Source organism: Rhinoraja longicauda, chromosome 10, assembly GCF_053455715.1.
Source record: "Rhinoraja longicauda isolate Sanriku21f chromosome 10, sRhiLon1.1, whole genome shotgun sequence".
NCBI classification, from domain to species: Eukaryota; Metazoa; Chordata; class Chondrichthyes; order Rajiformes; family Arhynchobatidae; genus Rhinoraja; species Rhinoraja longicauda.
Window position 1 is genome coordinate 4,056,770 of NC_135962.1, and position 19,022 is coordinate 4,075,791.

At 48.8% G+C, this 19,022-nt stretch overlaps 1 protein-coding gene and 1 long non-coding RNA gene across 2 annotated transcripts in view; both read right to left on the reverse strand.

The window, feature by feature from the left end:
* Window positions 1-1,715: 1,715 nt before the first annotated feature.
* On the reverse strand, window positions 1,716-3,074 carry arf6b (ADP-ribosylation factor 6b). The gene has a single exon (XM_078406085.1). The coding sequence runs from the start codon at window positions 2,613-2,615 to the stop codon at window positions 2,085-2,087; it is 531 nt and encodes a 176-aa protein (XP_078262211.1). The 5' UTR covers window positions 2,616-3,074; the 3' UTR covers window positions 1,716-2,084.
* A 3,064-nt stretch (window positions 3,075-6,138) lies between these two features.
* Window positions 6,139-19,022, reverse strand: part of LOC144597148 (uncharacterized) — a 39,442-nt gene continuing 26,558 nt past the window's right edge. Inside the window, exons 2-3 of the long non-coding RNA XR_013547701.1 lie at window positions 12,543-12,711; window positions 6,139-8,724 (exon numbers count right to left, since the gene is read on the reverse strand). This is a non-coding gene — a long non-coding RNA (uncharacterized LOC144597148). The remainder of the gene's footprint in view (window positions 8,725-12,542; window positions 12,712-19,022) is intronic.

Sequence of the window (19,022 nt, forward strand, 5' to 3'; positions counted from 1 at the left end):
AATCAACATGCATGCTGTGCTGAAGTCCAATGATTTTTTGAACCTGAGAATGATAAAGGCAAGTAGATATTTGACTGCAAAATTAGAATACAATTGAATACATCTGAATCCACACATATCCATCCCTCTGTAGTAACCCTCCAAAAGAATAGCATTTGATTCTGAGCAGAACTTTCCTCAATCATTTTCAATAACAAGCTGGGATTACAAAGCAATTTCAAATTAAGACTATTCCCTACTGTGAAGCTTCTTAAAGTGTCTTATGAATAACTAAGTGAGGTCAGAAAAATCTTGTCCAGATACCTGCAGGTTAAATCACACAATATGATAAATAAACATTCATAAAATTGCATCAGATGGGATAGCCTGCAGGAAATGCATTCCCCATATGAGAGGTAGATAAAACTAGGGGTAATGGTTTCAGGAGAGGGGAAGAGATTCTGAAGGAATAAAGGGGACCTTTTCATCCAAAGAGTGCCCGGGAAGTTCTGCCTAAGTCAGTGGTTGAAACTTGTTTCACCAACGGTGTTAAACAGGTGTCTAAATGAACACCTGAACTGGCTTTTCTTCAGAGAGCTATGAACCAAGTGCTGGTGATGGGGTTAATGTGGAAGGGTGTCCCTTGGTTGGCATGGATGAGTTGGGCCAATTGGTCTGTTTCCATGCTGCATGATTCTATGACCACTCACAACATGAAGAATATAATCAACCAGCACTAAATCTCCATAAACCCAACTGCAATTGAATACAAGTTTATGAAAGGTTTACCCCCAATCACCTAATGTATAATTTGAGCTCCCGTCCAATGCCCAGGGAGTGTACAGGTCTTTTCCAGTCACTATTAACACATTCTATATCTATGCAGCCGAAATATTACAACTGGAACTACAGAACTAAAATGGTACCTGACCACAGTATAGTCACAGTCAAATGACTATGACTGCAGTAGATTTGGTTAAAGGAGTCAAATCAATGACAGGGATCTTTGTCTGTTTTATATCTGTTTTAAAGCCTTTACATTTGTATCAAAAAGCAACTTTTTGTTCATCAACTGTAAAAGCCAGCCTAGCCACTCCCAAAACCTCTGTTCTGTTCTGCAGAAAGCCACAGGCACAGGAAGTTGCAAATGACTGCACTCAATGTTGCACGCATATATTAAACTGTTGCTGCTTTATATTAAACTGAAAAGGTTGCCTTTACTGACCCAGTGAAAGCAAAGACCAACTTTCACAAATACTAAAGGTGATTGAATGCAGAAACACCAACCCAGAATGAATATTTAAGAATTTCAGTTCTCCTTCAAACGGACATTTTGGCAGATTGCTGGTTCTGCAGGCATTGAATCTTGATCAATTTAGTTGTATTTGGGAACAGGAGCCATTCTAGTTTTCAATCTGAATACTATACAATCCAGGAGACTTAATATCTTTATGTTGTATATGCAGGAGCTTCTAGGTAAATAGGTTACACAATTACTTGCAATTTTTCCACTGGTGTGCAAACATTTCCTTATGGTAGTACATTTGAGCTAGTGGTACTTATAAAATAGTTAAACTGAAGCTCAATCAGAAAAATGCAAGTAATCCATATGTTTAATCCCTCTTCAGTATATAAATGAAACATTTTACTCAAAACCTCTAAATTCAAATTTATAAATGACAGGGTTCTAAATCATTTATGATTAGAGGGGAAAAAAAGACAAATTATACAGTGACTAGTTTGTTCAAATAAATTTTCATGTTTACTAATTGAAATATAGATCAGACAATTCTCCATTAATGTAAAACCAGCGATCTACTATATTGCAAGCTATTAAAAAGGGAAGTCTAAACAGTTTCAAGTGCTGGAAAAACAAAAATCGAACCATAATACAGAAAGAGGAAGTTATTTCAAATCATGGCAAACGGTTTAAATAAAAACCTTTCCAAATACTTAACATTGCGTTCTCGTTCTCAAGATTAGGAAGTTAAAAATGCGCCGAACTAAAGCAAAGCCAACAAATGTCAAAGAAAATCAAAGGTGATTAGTAAACGGCCCAGGATGTCACTCAGCTGTGGGTACATTGTTTGACCAGTTTGGAGAGACTATTTGGACTTGTAATTGGAGGTGAGCCACGTCAGGCCCTCGAAGAGTCCGTCTCCCGAGGTGGCGCAGGACGGCTGCACATACCAGTTCCTGTCGCGGATGCGGGTCAGGCCCAGCTTCTCCTGGATTTCGTGCGGCTTCATGGCGTCGGCCAGGTCCTGCTTGTTGGCGAATATGAGGATGATGGCGTCGCGCATCTCCCGGTCGTTGATGATCCGCAGCAGCTCCTGGCGCGCCTCGTCGATGCGGTCCCTGTCGGCGCAGTCCACCACGAAGATGAGCCCCTGCGTGCCCGTGTAGTAGTGCCGCCACAGCGGGCGGATCTTGTCCTGCCCGCCCACGTCCCACACGTTGAACTTGACGTTCTTGTAGGTGACCGTCTCCACGTTGAAGCCCACCGTGGGGATGGTGGTGACGGACTGGCCCAGCTTGAGCTTGTACAGGATGGTCGTCTTACCGGCCGCGTCCAGCCCCAGCATCAGGATGCGCATCTCCTTGTTGCCGAAGATCTTGGACAGCACCTTGCCCATGGTCCGGCCCGGGCATGGGCGGCCGCGGCCGGGGCAGCGACAGGCCGAGCCCGAGGCCCCGGGCTCTGGGTGGGATCGGGATCGGGCTCAGTTGAGGCCGAGGCGTCTCCAGCCGCCGCTCCGCTGCCGCTGCCGCTGCAGCAGCTGCCCCGTCCGACCTGCGGTCACCAGGGCGCCGCCGCGCTCATGGAGCCTGGACGCGGGTGTGCCCGCTCAGCTGCGTCCCTCAGGCTCAGCTCCGCCCGCTGTGTCCCGGCCGCGCCGCTCCACTCTGGTCCCGGGTACTGGGCGTGTGTGTGTGCCCGCCGCTGCCCTGTCCTGCCCGCCGGCTGCGCTGCGTTGCTCCGTCCGTCCGTCCGTGTTGCGGCTTCACCGGAAAAGGCGCGGGAGCCGACGAATCGGCGCCGCCACTTCCCGCCCACCGCGCATGCGGCACCGGCGCCAGGCTCGCACGCGCGACGTGCTGACACGTCACAAAGCGGCGGCGGAGGGCGGGCCCTGGTGTGATCGACAGGAGGAGCAGGGACTCTGAGACGTGGGGAAGGCGGGGTCAAGCCAGCGAGGGCGGGGCCGCGGGTGATCGTCATCAGGAGGAGGGGCTCTGGCGTGGGGAAGGCGGGGTACGTGCGGGCAGGGCCCCTGTGATTGACAGGAGGGAGGGGAAGACACTAGGATGGTCGTGTGGGCGGAGCTGGACGCCAGGGGCGGGGCCTTGAGGTGATCGACAGGACGGGTGTTGGGCGAGGCCGTGTGTGAACGTCATCAGGAGGAGGAGGGGCTCTGAGGCGTGGGGAAGGCGGGGTCATGCTAGCGGGGGCGGGGCCTCGAGTGATCGTCATCAGGAGGAGAGGCTCTGAGGCGTGGGGAAGGCGGGGTCCGATCGGGCGGGGCCGCGTGTGATCGTCATCAGGAGGAGGAGGGGCTCTGAGGCGTGGGGAAGGCGGGGTCATGCCAGCGGAGGCGGGGCCGCGAGTGATCGTCATCAGGAGGAGGGTTCCTGACATCAGTCTGAAGGGTCTCGACCCGAAACGTCACCCATTCCTTCTCTCCCGAGATGCTGCCCGACCTGCTGAGTTACTCCAGCATTTTGTGAATAAATCAGGAGGAGGGACTCTGGCGTGGGGAAGGCGGGTCCGTTCGGGCGGGGGCGCGAGTGATCGTCATCAGGAGGAGAGGCTCTGAGGCGTGGGGAAGGCGGGGTCCGATGGGGCGGGGCCGCGAGTGATCGTCATCTGGAGGCGAGGTTCTGAGGCGTGGGGAATGCGGGGACCGGGCGGGGGCGGGGCCGCGTGTGATCGACAGGAGGAGGGGCTCTGTCATGGGGAAGGTGGGGTCCTATCGGGCGTGGGCGGGGCCGCGTGTGATCGACAGGAGGAGGGGCTCTGGCGTGGGGAAGGCGGGTCCCCAGGGCCCGGTGATTGACGGGCTCGCTGATCCAGGCTTGCAGCACAGTGTCCGCGCCCACCCCCATGCAGTCTGCTGCAGCCACTTCGGTGTCAATGATAAACGGTGGCAATAGCCGTGCAAGTGGCTGGGACAGCTGCCAGCCAGGGCTTTGCAGGGAGATGCTGCAGCTCGCCAATGCTTGTGGCGGTGGCTCCACTCGCCGTGTTGCGGCTCTAACGATTCCCCGGCCCTGACCAAGGAAGCTTGAGTTTGCCGGCGGCAGCTGGTTCTCCTCCCACTGGAGCACGCCTTGGGTAAAATGACCTCATAGCAACTGACCGCAGTTTACTCAGCTCACTGAAAACTCAGCAGCATGTATAGGACCTGCAGGGGGACGGGTGTAGTTCCCATGGTGCATTCTGCCGAACGCACTACTCTGCAGGTACCATCCTGTCATCCACAATCAGTAACCCTTGGCTGCCTTCTCCCCACACCCCTTGATTCCACTAGCCCCTAGACCTCTATCTAACTCTTTTGAATGCATCCAGTGAATTGGCCTCCACTGCCGTCTGTGGCAGAGAATTCCACAAATTTACAACTCTGGGTGAAAAAGTTTTTCCTCATCTCAGTTCCAAATGGCCTACCCTTTATTCTTAAACTGTGGCCCCTGGTTCTGGACTTTCCCAACATCGGGAACATGTTTCCTGCATCTAGCGTGTCCAATCCCTTAATAATTGTATATGTTTCTATAAGATCCCCTCTCATCCTTCTAAATTCCAGTGAAAACAAGCCCAGTCACTCCATTCTTTCATCATATGCCAGTCCTGCCATACCGGGAATTAACCTCGTGAACCTACGATGCACTCCCTCAATAGCAAGAATGCCCTTCCTCAAATTAGGAGACCAAAACTGCACACAGTACTCCAGGTGCGATCTCACCAGGGCCCTGTACAACTGCAGAAGGACCACTTTGCTCCTCTACTCAACTCCTCTCTTTATGAAGGCCAACATGCCATTAGCTTTCCTCACTGCCAGCTGTACCTGCATGCTTACTTTCAGTGACTGATGTACAAGGACACCCAGGTCTCGTTGTACTTCCCCTTTTCGTAATCTGACACCATTCAGATAATAATCTACCTTGCCATTCTTGCCTCACATTTATCCACATAATACTGCATCTGCCATGCATCTGCCCACTCACCCAACCTGTTCAAGACACTCAGCATCCTTTTCACCGTTCACACTACCACCCAGCTTTGTGTCATCTGCAAATTTGCTATTACTTTTAATTCCTTCATCTAAATCATTAATGTATATTGTAAATAGCTCCGATCCCAGCACAGGGCCTTGCGGCACCCCACTAATCACTGCCTGCCATTCTGAAAGGGACCAGTTAATCCCTACCCTTTGTTTCCTGTCTGCCAACCAATTTTCTATCTATGTCAATACTCTACCCCCAATATCATGTGCTCTAATTTTGCCCACGAATCTCCTGTGGGGGACCTTATCAAAGGCTTTCTGAAAGTCCAGGTACACTACATCCACTGACTCTCCCTTGTCCATTTTAGTTGTTACATCCTCAAAAAATTCCAGAAGATTTGTCAAGCATGATTTCCTTTTCGTAAATCCATGCTGACTTGAACCAATCCTGTTACTACTATCCAAATGTGCCGTTATTACCTCTTTAATAATCGACTCCAGCATCTTCTCCACCACCGATGTCAGATTAACTGGTCTATAATCCCTTGCTTTCTCTCTCCCTCCTTTCTTGAAAAGTAGGATAACATTAGCTACCCTCCAATCCACAGGAACCGATCCAGTATCTATAGAACATTGGAAAATGATCACCAATGCGTCTACGATTTCTAGAGCCACCTCCTTGAGTACCCTGGGATGCAGACCATCAGGCCCTGATGGTCGAGACCCTTCTTCAGCCCACCACGTGGCGCCCGCAATGGCTGCCTCGCCAACAGTCTGTCTCGTCCTTTTCCTTCTTTGTTGTGTTTTAGTATGTGTTAAATGTATGTTTTAGTGTTCTTTAGCTTCCTGCATTATGTCCCTCCATATCCGTGTGCCTATCTATAATAATAATAATAATAATAATATTCATTTATTGTCATTGCAACGAGTACAACAAACTTAAAAAATAGCCAATCCTGACGGTGCTTAAAAACATATATGCAATAAATGCAAAAACAAATAAATACAATTATATTAAGTACAAAAGATTTTTTAACAGTGTTGCCTAGTGCAGAAGGTAGTGTTCAGTTCTCGTATGGCTCTGGGGTAAAAACTGTTCTTAAGTCTGTTTGTTCGGGATTTGATCGACCTGAAACGTCGACCAGAGGGCAGATGAACAAACAGACGGTGGCCGGGGTGGGATGGATCTTTTATTATTTTGCCTGCTCTACTGAGGCAGCGTAGGCTGAACAGGTGCTCCAGGGAGGGCAGTGAGCAGCCGATGATCTTCTGGGCCGTCGTGATGACCCTCTGAAGGGCCTTCCTGTCCTTTTCTGAGCAGCTGGCATATCATGTGGTTATACAGTATGCCAGCACACTCTCGATGGAGCAGCGATAGAAGGACATCATGAGCTTCTCCTGCAGGTTGGTTTTCCTGAGGATCCTCAGGAAGTGGAGTCTCTGCTGTGCCTTCTTCACTGTGGTGATGGTGTTGGTAGACCAGGTAAGATCCTAAGCTTCCTGAACATGACTATCGCATCTGTCTCTAACACCAGGCCCAGCAGCATGTTCCAGGCACTCACCACCCATACGGGCGGCACGGTGGTGCAGCGGTAGAGTTGCTGCCTTCCAGCGAATGCAACGCCGGAGACCCAGGTTCGAACCCGACGACGGGCGCTGTCTGTATGGAGTTTGTACGTTCTCCCCGTGACCTGCGTGGGTTTTCTCCGAGATCTTCGGTTTCCTCCCACACTCCAAAGACGTACAGGTTAATTGGTAAATGTAAAAATTGTCCCTCGTTGATGTGCAGGTATGTGAGGAAAAACTTTTTCAGTCAGAGAGTTGTAAATCTGTGGAATTCTCTGGACGCTTTCAAGAGAGAGCTAGATAGAGCTCTTAAAGATAGCGGAGTCAGGGGGTATGGGGAGAAGGCAGGAACGGGGTACTGATTGAGAATGATCAGCCATGATCACATTGAATGGCGGTGCTGGCTCGAAGGGCCGAATGGCCTACTCCTGCACCTATTGTCTATTGATCACTGGTCGGCACGGACCCGGTGGGCCGAAAGGGCCTGTTTCCGTGCTGTATCTCCAAACTAAACAACATCCTCTTAAAAAAACTTGCCCCGCACAACTTCTTAAAACTGCTATCTCCTTAAACCTGTGCCCTCTAACCTTTGACATTCCCACCCCAGGAAGAGGATTCTGTCTGTCAATCTTATATAATTCCATCACCTCTCCTCCTCAGCCACTGATATTCCAGATAAGCCAATATTCATTTGTCCAAACTCTCCTTTGAGCTAATTCTCAGCAGATCCAAATGACCCTGCAATACGGTTTTTATTCACAAAATGCTGGAGTAACTCAGCAGGTCAGGCAGCATCTCGGGACAGAAGGAATGGGTGACGTTTCGGGTTGAGACCCTTCTTCAGACCCTGCAATACTATCTCCAGGAAGAACAGAGGAGTTATACCTAATATTTAACTCTGACAACAGTATAAAATCTGATTCTGCGGATCGCTTTCTATTTGCCAGTGTTTGCAACGTAAGGAACACTGTGGGTTCTGCATTTCCTACGTGACAGATTACATCTGAAATATTACACCATTGTGAGTCCTTTCACATGAGGCTATTTTAGGGGGTATGTAAATATAAGACAAATATAAATGTTAATCAACAGGTTAGACACAAAATGCTGGAGTAGCCCATCGGGACAGGCAGCATCTCTGGAGAGAAGGAATGGGTGACGTTTCGGGTCGAGACCCTTCAGACTAGGTGATATTTCAGGTCGAGACCTTTCTTCATACTAGGTGACGTTTCGGGTCGAGACCCTTCTTCAGACTGGGTGACATTTCGGGTCGAGACCCTTCTTCAGACTGGGTGATGTTCCAGGTCGAGACCCTTCAGACTAGGTGACGTTTCAGGTCGAGACCCTTCAGACTTGGTGACGTTTCAGGTCGAGACCCTTCTTCAGGCTGGGTGACGTTTCAGGTCGAGACCCTTCAGACTAGGTGACATTTCAGGTCGAGACCCTTCTTCAGACTGGGTGACGTTTCAGGTCGAGACTCTTCTTCAGACTAGGTGACGTTTCGGGTCGAGACCCTTCTTCAGACTGGGTGACATTTCGGGTCGAGACCCTTCTTCAGACTGGGTGATGTTCCAGGTCGAGACCCTTCAGACTAGGTGACGTTTCAGGTCGAGACCCTTCAGACTTGGTGACGTTTCAGGTCGAGACCCTTCTTCAGGCTGGGTGACGTTTCAGGTCGAGACCCTTCAGACTAGGTGACGTTTCAGGTCGAGACCCTTCAGACTTGGTGACGTTTCAGGTTGAGACCCTTCTTCAGGCTGGGTGACGTTTCAGGTCGAGACCCTTCAGACTAGGTGACGTTTCAGATCGAGACCCTTCAGACTTGGTGATATTTCAGGTCGAGACCCTTCTTCAGACTGGGTGACGTTTCGGGTCGAGACCCTTCTTCAGACTAGGTGACGTTTCAGGTCGAAACCCTTCTTCAGACTAGGTGATGTTTCAGGTCGAGACCACCTATCTTCAGAAATGGAGAGGCAGATGTCAAGGAAGAAAATCTGAAATGTATCATGCAAAGATGAGAGATAAAAGGACATTGGAAACAAAGATGAATACATTTCTGATTCAGAATGGAAGAAGGAAATTAGATCAACAATGTCAATCTGCCAGAAAGGTGTGTGAGATAACGAACATAAATCAGGATTGGATATGACCTGGTCAGTCAAAGATTCAAGCATTTACAGTTCCTTGTGTCTACAACTCCCTACAGCTCAGGTCCTCAAGTCCTGGCAACATCATGAATCTTGTTTCCATTCTTTGCACCTTAATGGCAGCTTTTCTATAGCAGGGTGACCAAAATTGAACCCAATACTTCAAATGCGGCCTCACCAACATCTTGTACAACTGTAACATAACATGTAGAAAGGAACTGCAGATGCTGGTTTATACCAAAGATGGTGCTGGAGTAACTTAGCGCGCCAGGGTGCCAAAAACCTCCTTCACTACACTATGTAATCCAATGTCTCCAGAAAGCGGCAGGTTATCAATCTGTGAGAAGAAACAAGGAACTGCGGAATCTGTCTGAAGAAGGGTCTCGACCTGAACATCCATGTTCTCCAGAGATGCAGCCTGACCTGCTGAGTTACTCCAGCATTTTATGTCGATCATCCCCACCAAGCTCATCACCAAACTCCACCAGCTAGGCCTCAGCTCGTCATTATGCGACTGGACCCTGGACTTCCTGCTGGAGCGACCGCAGGCAGTGAGAATGGGCCTGCACCTGTCCTCCACTATCACCCTGAGTACTGGCACACGACAGGGCTGTGTTCTGAGCCCCATGCTCTACTCCCTCTTCACACACGACTGTGTTGCTGCTTTCGACACCAACACCATTGTCAAGTTTGCAGACGACACAACGGTGATCGGGCTGATCACCAACGGTGATGAAACAAAATACAGAGCGGAGGTGCAGAACCTGGCGGACTGGTGCTCTGATAACAACCTGTCCCTAAATGCCACCAAGACCAAGGAGCTAATCATCAACTTCCGTAGGTCATATAACGGGGAATACGCCCCGATCTTTATCAATGGGGACAGTGTGGAGAGAGTGTCCAGCTTCAAGTTTCTGGGCACTCACATTTCGGAGGACCTCACATGGTCCACTAACACTGCTGCGCTGGTCAAGAAGGCACAGCAATGACTGTTCTCCCTAAGAACACTGAAAAAGTCTGGTCTACCCCAACAGCTGCTGATGACATTCTACCACTGCACCATAGAGAGCATCCTAACACATGGCATCCCTGTGTGGTACCTCAGCTGCACGGAGGCAGAAAGGAAAGCTCTTCACGGGTAGTCCATAGAGCTCAGAGGACCATCGGAACACAGCTACCAGCCTTGGAGGGCATCTACAACTCACGATGCCTCAGAAAAGCCACCAGCATCCACAAAGACTCTTCACACCCCTGCAAAAGTCTGTTCGAACTCCTTCCATCGGGCAGACGATACAAGGCCTTCTATGCCCGCACCTCCAGACTCAGGAACAGCTTCATCCCCAGGGCCATAGCTGCTATGAACCGGTCCTGCTGAGCCGGATGGTCACATCGCACAGTGATCCGGCACAGATCTACTTGCACTTTATTCTGTCTAAAACTGTTACAATTTGTTTCGTTGGGTTGTTGTTGTTTAAATTAATTAAATTATTGCATTGTATGGGAGGCGCATTCCCAATCTCGTTGTACCCCTGTACAATGACAATAAAGATATATTGTATTGTATATTGTATTGTATTGTATCTGTAACATCGGCCCAGGTCTTCTCCCTTCACACAGCTGGATCTGCTGAGCATGTTCACCATGTGGTGGAAATCATACATCCTTTTGTTTGTGCTCTCATTCTCTCACTGCCTTCATATCAAAGGACTTCCTAACTACCCCCGTTAACCCATCAACGGAATGATCTTGTTTACAGCCTAGCCCAGGACAACCTGGCCTCAACCTATCGAGGTGTTCTCCTTCTCTTCCCTCCCTCTACCAACATTGAAGGTGGAGGCAGAGGGATGGAGATGACAACAAAGGGAGAGAGGGAAAGGAGTGATGGTGATAACACAATGGAGGCTCCAGCAAAACCGATAGAGTGGAGTCCCTAGATAAAGAAGAATGAAGCAATATCAGACGCACTGATGCAGAACGTGGCATCACAGAGCAATGGTCGACAGGGTGGTCAAAAAGCCTTTTGACACATTGGCCTTTATCAGTCAGAGTATTGAGTGTAAACGTTGGGAGGCCCTGTTACAGATGTATAAGACGTTGGTGAGGCCGCGTTTAGAGTTTTGTGTTCAGTTCTGGGCACCATGTTATGGGAAAGATGTTGTTAAGCTGGAAAGGGTGCAGAGAAGATTTAAGAAGATGTTGCCAGGACTAGAGGGTCTGAGCTATAGGGAGAGGTTGAGTAGGCTGGGACTCTATTTGTTGGAGCGCAGGAGGATGAGGGATGATCTTACAGAGGTGTACAAAATCATGAGAGGAATAGATCGGGTAGATGCACAGAGTCTCTTGCCCAGAGTAAGTGAATCAAGGACATAGGTTTAAGGTGAGGGGAGGGGAAATTTAATAGGAATCTGAGGGGTAACCTTTCACACAAAGGTGGTGGGTATATGGAACGAGCTGTCAAAGGAGGTTGTTGATGCAGGGACTATCCCAATGTTTATCATATCATATCATATCATATCATATATATACAGCCGGAAACAGGCCTTTTCGGCCCTCCAAGTCCGTGCCGCCCAGCGATCCCCGTACATTAACACTATCCTACACCCACTAGGGACAATTTTTACATTTACCCAGCCAATTAACCAATGAATTCAACAATTAGACAGGTACATGGAAAGGACAGATTTAGACCCATATGGACTAAATACAGGCACGTGGGACTAGTGGAGATGGGACATGTTAGTCGGTGTGGGCAAGTTGGGCCAAAGGGCCTTTTTCCACGCTGTATGACTCTATGACATTCCTGTCCCCCTTCCCCATATCCCCGCCCCTCCTTCACACATCCCTGCCCACCTTCCCCATATCCCTGCCCACCTTCCCCACATCCCGACCCACCTTCTCTACATATCCAAACCCCCAAATTTTTCTCTCTTTTTTTCAGATTTCCAACAGTACTTTAGATTTTCGAGGAGGAAATATGCTTGTTAGTGGGATCGCTGGTGGGTGCGGACTCGTTGGACTGAAGGGCTGTAATTTCTAAAGTAAACTAAACTAAACTGTCTGCACGTTTTTTTCCTGTGCTTTGCTGTGGTTTGATAGAGGCGAGTGGCTGTATTGAGCTGATCACGGTGGAGTGTAGAGACAACTGTGTGGACATGGGGCTGTGACCAGCACCAGCCCGCCAGTGACAACTGGTTTCCTTCCCCAAAATACGTCGGGGAAGGAAATATGCAAGTTGTGCTGACATGGCAGATGTGATAATGTGTGCTTCATTGGACACATCCTTCGGCACAAGAAGCACACAGTCTGTGTAGAAAGAAACTGCAGATGCTGGTTGATACCAAAGATAGACACACAAGGTGCTGGAGTAACTCAGCGGGACAGGCAACATCTCTGGAGAAAAGGAATGGGTGACGTTTCGGGTCGAGACATTTCTTCAGACTTTAAGGGTTTCGACCTGAAACGTCACCCATCCCTTTTCTCCAGAGATGCTGCCTTTCCCGATGAGTTACCCCAGCATTTTGTGGTAACCTTAAGTGTACAGTTTAACCTGTACACCTTAAGTGTACAGTTTGTGCAATTCAGCTATTTGTTTTAAAGGACTTGGATTTTCTTCAAGTAAAAAAGATACAAAGTGCTGGAATAACTCAGTAGGTCGGGCAGCATCTCTGGAGAACATGGATAGGCGACGTTTCGGGTCAGGACCCTGCTTCAGACTTTCAGTACTTCAGCAAGGCCTACATCTCTGGCAGCAGAGGAAGCCTGAGAAGACACCCGTGTTTTGTCACGCTTACATTCTCCTGAAGAGCAAATTCATAATCATAATCGTACTTTATTAGCCAAGTATGTTTTGCAGCATACGAGGAATTTGTTTTGCCATACAGTCATACCAATAAAAAGCAACAGAACGAACAAAATACATTTTAACATGAACATCCACCACAGCGGCTCCTCCGCATTCTTCACTGTGATGGAAGGCGAAAAAAAGTTCAATCTCCTTCCCTTTTTGTTCTCCCACGGTTGGGGGCCTCGAGCCTTCTGTTGACGGGACGATCTTGATTCCCGTAGCCGGCGGCGTTTGGGCCCGCCACATCAGGGCGATCATGCTCCTGCATCGGGGGGGAATCTTAGCACCGCCGCGCCGGTCGGGGCTGGTCGAAACCTTCTGTGCTGTTTGGAACTCCCAACATCGGTCTCTACCCAAGACTGTGAGCTCCTCGATGGTGATATCCGCAGGCCACGGTTGGAGCGTCGATCCCAGGCAAGGGATGGTAAGTCCACGGCCCCACGGTGGGGCTCAAAGTCAGTCTCGGGCAAGGCCGCCAGCTCCATGATGTTAGGCCGCAGAGCGACCGGAGATACAATCCAGAAAACAATCGCATCTCCGGCAAGGTAAGAGATTGAAAAAAAAGTTTCCCCTGACCCCCCCCCCCGCACCCCACACATAAAACAAACCAGAGAACATGAACACATACTTTTAAAACACAATAAAAGTAACAAAAAAAGACGAGAAAGACAGACAGACTGTAGGCAAGGCTGCCATCACGGCGCCACCTGGTGGAATGGAAATAAATGTAAATGGACCAAAAGCAAGTCTTTAGCAGGGCCGGATTGGCATCGTAGCAAAAGTAGCATTTGCTACGGGCCCCGCACCTTTGAGGGCCCTGCGGTGAATGGTTGAAATCAGCATCCCTAAATGCTTGAAATCAGCATCCCTAAAAGCTTGAAATCAGCATCCTAAATGGTTGAAATCAGCATCCCTAAATAGTTGAAATCAGCATCCCTAAATGGTTGAAATCAGCATCCCTAAATGGTTGAAATCGGCATCCCTAAATGGTTGAAATCGGCATCCCTAAATGGTTGAAATCAGCATCCCTAAATGGTTAAAATCAGCATCCCTAAATGGTTGAAATCAGAGAAATGGTTGAAATCGGCAGGGATGCTGTGTTGCGCGTCACCGCCCAACCGCTCACTCTCCGGCCCTCTTACTCCAAACACGCCCGGCCTCAACCAAACACCTCACTCCCCCGGACCTCTCTGCTCGAATATCGGCCTTGTCTCCCCACACATCCCGGCCCTCTCACTCCTCGCTCATCGGCTCTTTTCTCTCAGGTCCCCGGGCCACTTTCATCACTTCATCACCTCACCACCCACCCCCCCCACCCCCCTCCATCTCTCCCACTCCTCCGGCCCTCCTTCTCCCTACTCCTCCGGCGTTCTCTCCCCACTTGCTCCCACCGAATCCTCCACTGCTCACTCTTCCGCCTGTTCTTTCCCTACCCCTCCGCCCCTCCCTCTCCTTGCTAGGGCCTTCTCCCTCTCTTCACTCCAGCGGTCTTCTCTCTCTCCCCACTCCCCCGGCTCTCCTCCCCACTCCACTGGGCATCTCTCCAATCCCCCTTCCCTCTCGTCTCCCAGTCTTTCGTCCCTTCAAATAGCTACTGTTCCTGTCCTCTCTTCCACCAATCTACCTCCCCCTACTTGAGCTGCGAGGAGGATGCTTTGAGGCTGCAGGGTGATTTGGATAGATTGGGTGAGTGGGCAGAAGCATGGCAGATGCAGTATAATGTGGATAAATGTGAGGTTATCCACTTTGGTGGCAAGAACAGGAGGGCAGATTATTATCTGAATGGTGTCAAATTAGTAGAAGGGGAGGTGCAACGAGACCTGGGTGTGCTTGTACATCAGTCACTGAAAGTAAGCATGCAGGTACAGCAGGCAGTGAAGAAAGCTAATGGCATGTTGGCCTTCATTGCGAGAGGATTTGAGTTTAGGAGCAAGGAGGTCCTACTGCAGTTGTGCAGGGCCCTGGTGAGACTGCACCTGGAGTATTGTGTGCAATTTTGGTCTCCTAATTTGAGGAAGGACATTATTGCTATTGAGGGAATGCAGCGTAGGTTCACCAGGTTAATTCCTGGGATAGCGGGACTGACATATGATGAAAGAATGAGTCGACTGGGCTAGTTTTTACTGGAATTTAGAAGGATGAGCGGGGATCTTATAGAAACATATAAAATTCTTAAAGGATTGGACAGGCTAGGTACAGGATAAATGTTCCGGATGTTGGGGGAGTCCAGAACCAGGGATCACATGTTTAAGAAATAAGGGGTAGGCCATTTAGGACTGAGATGAGGAAAAACCTTTTCACCCAGAGAGTTGTGAATCTGTGGAATTGTCAGCCACAGATGGCAGTGGAGGCCAATTCACTGGATGTTTTCAATAGAGAGTTAGATTTAGCTCTTAAGGCTGAAGGAATCAAAGGATCTGTGGAAAAAGCCGGAATGGGGTACTGATTTTAGATGATCAGCCATGATCATATTGAATGGCAGTGCTGGCTCGAAGGGCCGAATGGCCAACTCCTGCACCGAGTGGATTTATTGCTTTGAAATATCTTTCTTGTCTCATGGGACTGATTCATTTAATGAAGCTTTGTTTGAGACACACCCTATGAGTGTACATAACCTTTCCTGGCCGTTCGGTCATGTCAGTAGGTTCAGTAACCCCGTCTCATTTCTTCCCTAACTCTCTTTGAAGCTTTCAGTTCTGGCGCCTTCTAGATTGCCCTGCAGGTACACTGCTGATCTGGATGCCAGCTTTTAAAATATACCATTGGCTTCCAAACTATACCATCAACTTTGGAGTTTTTTATATTTTTGGTTCGCGCAACGTCTAAAAATCTGAGTATTCGCCAGTAACATGACACTGATGTTTATCATCAGCCTGATGAAGGGTTCCAACCCGAAACGTCACGTATCCCATTTTAGTTTAGTTTAGAGATACATCGCAGAAACATGCCCTTCGGTCCACCGAATCTGCACCGACCAACGATCCCCTAACATTAACACTAACATTAAGCATGCAGGTACAGCAGGCAGTGAAGAAAGCCAATGGAATGTTGGCCTTCATAACAAGAGGAGTTGAGTATAGGAGCAAAGAGCTCCTTCTGCAGTTGTACAGGGCCCTAGTGAGACCGCACCTGGAGTACTGTGTGCAGTTTTGGTCTCCAAATTTGAGGAAGGATATTCTTGCTATTGAGGGCCGGAATGGCGGGACTATCATATGTTGAAAGACTGGAGCGACTAGGCTTGTATACAGTGGAATTTAGAAGGATGAGAGGAGATCTTATCGAAACGTATAAGATTATTAAGGGGTTGGACACGTTAGAGGCAGGAAACATGTTCCCAATGTTGGGGGAGTCCAGAACAAGGGGCCACAGTTTAAGAATAAGGGGTAGGCCATTTAGAACTGAGATGAGGAAAGACTTTTTCAGTCAGAGAGTTGTGAATCTGTGGAATTCTCTGCCTCAGAAGGCAGTGGAGGCCAATTCTCTGAATGCATTCAAGAGAGAGCTAGATAGAGCTCTTAAGGATAGCGGAGTCAGGGGGTATGGGAAGAAGGCAGGAACGGGGTACTGATTGAGAATGATCAGCCATGATCACATTGAATGGCGGTGCTGGCTCGAAGGGCCGAATGGCCTCCTCCTGCACCTATTGTCTATTGACTACCCTACACACATTAAAGACAATTTTAAAATTATACCAAGCCAATTAACCTGCAATCCTGTACATCTTTGAAGTGTGGGAGGAAACCGAAGATCTCGGAGAAAACCCACGCAAGTCATGGGGAGAACGTACAAACTCTGTACAGACAGCACCAGTCGTTAGTATCGAACCCGGGTCTCTGGCGCTGTGAGGCAGCAACTCTACTGCTGCGCCACCGTACTGTGACATTACTACGTTGCATTCTCTACACCAGTGCTCCACAGGGCTGCCTTCTCAGTCTCCTACTGTACTCCCTGTATTCATGATGGTGCAGCCATATTCTACTCTTAACTCCATCTACAAGTTTGCAGATGACACCACTGTAGAGGGTCGGATCTACAACAATGATGAGGTGGAGTACGGGAAGGATAGAGGGAGAGAGCTTATTCAAGGTAACAACCTCTCCCTCAATAGTGTCAAGACAAAGAAGCTGGTGATCAACCTCAATACATGCCCCAATCAACATCGATGTTGCTGAAGTAGAGATGCTGAAGAGCTTCAGGTTCCTGGGCATAAATATCAGCACCAATTTCTCCTGGTCTAATGACATTGACACAGCAACTATGAAAGCACACCAACGTTCAGCATTCTCCAACGGCACTTGCCAACGTCTGCAGCTACACTGTAGTAAACATCCTATCGAGATTTTAGTTTTAGTTTTAGAGATACAGCGCGGAAACAGGCCCTTCGGCCCACCGTGTCCGCACCGACCAGCGATCTCCGCACACTAACACTGACCTACACTCACCCGGGGCAACTTACACCACGCCAATTAACCTACAAACCTGCTCGTCTTTGGAGTGTGGGAGGAAACCGAAGATTTCGGAGAAAACCCACGAGGATGCATCACAGCTTGGTTGAGCAATAGCTCTGCCCAAACCAGAGAGTTGTGAATGCAGCCAAGTGCATCAGGCAGACTAGCCTCCCTCCCATTGACTCCATCTACACTTCACAGCACCTCAGGAAAACAGTCAAAATAATTAAGGACCACCCACGTCCTGATCATTCCCTCGGCACGGTGGCGCAGCGGTAGAGTTGCTGCCTTACAGCGAATGCAGCAGCGGAGACTCAGGTTCGATCCTGACTACGGGCGCCGTCTGTACAGAGTTTGTACGTTCTCCCCGTGACCTGCGTGGGTTTTCTCCAAGATCTTCGGTTTCCTCCCACACTCCAAAGACGTACAGGTATGTAGGTTAATTGGCAGGGCAAATGTAAAAATTGTCCCTAGTGTGTATAGGATAGTGTTAGTGTGTGGGGATCGCTGGGCGGCGCGGACCCGGTGGGCCGAAGGGCCTGTTTCCGCCCTGTATCTCTAAATCTAAATCTAAAATCTACCGTACTGACATTCCAGACGTGACATTTCACACAGAGTCAATGTTTTCAGTTCGAGACATTAACTCAGCTTTTCTTCCCACACATGCGGTCTGATCTGTCGAGTATTTTCTGCGGTTTTTGATATTTTATATTGTGTTTTTTTTTTGTTGCTGAATCCCAATCAGAAAAAGTAACACAATTAATCCTCTGAAATATAGACTAAGGTTAAAACCTTTGTTTGATTCGTCAACTTAAATCGGCGTATATTTCACAATTTTTGAGCCGTCAATATAACCACAACATTTAATTCCTTTTAAAACTGCATCCTCTGTGACTGCAATCGATACTTTCAACTATTCTTATGTCATGTCCTTATCATCAAACCATGCACATTTAATCCTTGATACCAATCCTTGCACATCAGATTGAATTTACTACATCAATTGATTCAATGAAATGTCTATTCCTAAAATATCTGTTCACATTGCAAAGATTTCACATTTGAAACACATTCACATTATAAAGATTATAACTGCACTGTTAACCTGAGTCTCCGGCGCTGCATTCGCTGTAAGGCGGCAACTCTACTGCTGCGCCACCATGTCGCTGTGGTAGATCGTGACGTGAAGCAGAATGCAGTCAGTTTAGAGCTGAAAAACAGAGGAGGAACCATGCCCATGGAGCAGCCAAACACGCCACCAACTGACATCATCACCCCTTGTGGGATACTCACACAACACCCGCGGCACCAAACATCCAAGACTCAAGATTCAAGATATTATCACGTGCACCAATTAAGGTGCAGTGAAATTTGAGTGACCATACAGCCATACTAAGTGAAAAGTAACAAGACACACAGCCACATAAAATAAAATGTAACATGAACATCCACCACAGCGGATTCCACATTCCTCACTGATGGAAGGTAACAAAGTTCAATCATCTTCCTCGTTGTCCACCCGCGGTCGGGGCTGTTGAACCGTCCGCAGTCGCCGCTGCCGACTGTCCGAGGCCCTCGCGTCGGGATGATCGAAACTCCCGCGTCGGGACGGTTGAAAAAACTCTCTGCAGCATGGAGCTCCCGAGTCGGCCTCTTCTTACCAGAGACCGCGGGCTTCACGGTGTTAGAGTCCACAGGCCCCGCGGTTGGAGCTCTCCACAGACGATCCCCGGCAAAGGATCGCAGCTCCGCGATGTTAAAGTCCGCGCCGTGCCCGCGGCATGAAGCGCCAGGAAAGGCCGCCAACTCCTCGATG

Bases quoted from the DNA above. Each gene is read 5' to 3' on its own strand.
- arf6b (XM_078406085.1), bottom strand. From the start codon at position 2,615: ATGGGCAAGGTGCTGTCCAAGATCTTCGGCAACAAGGAGATGCGCATC.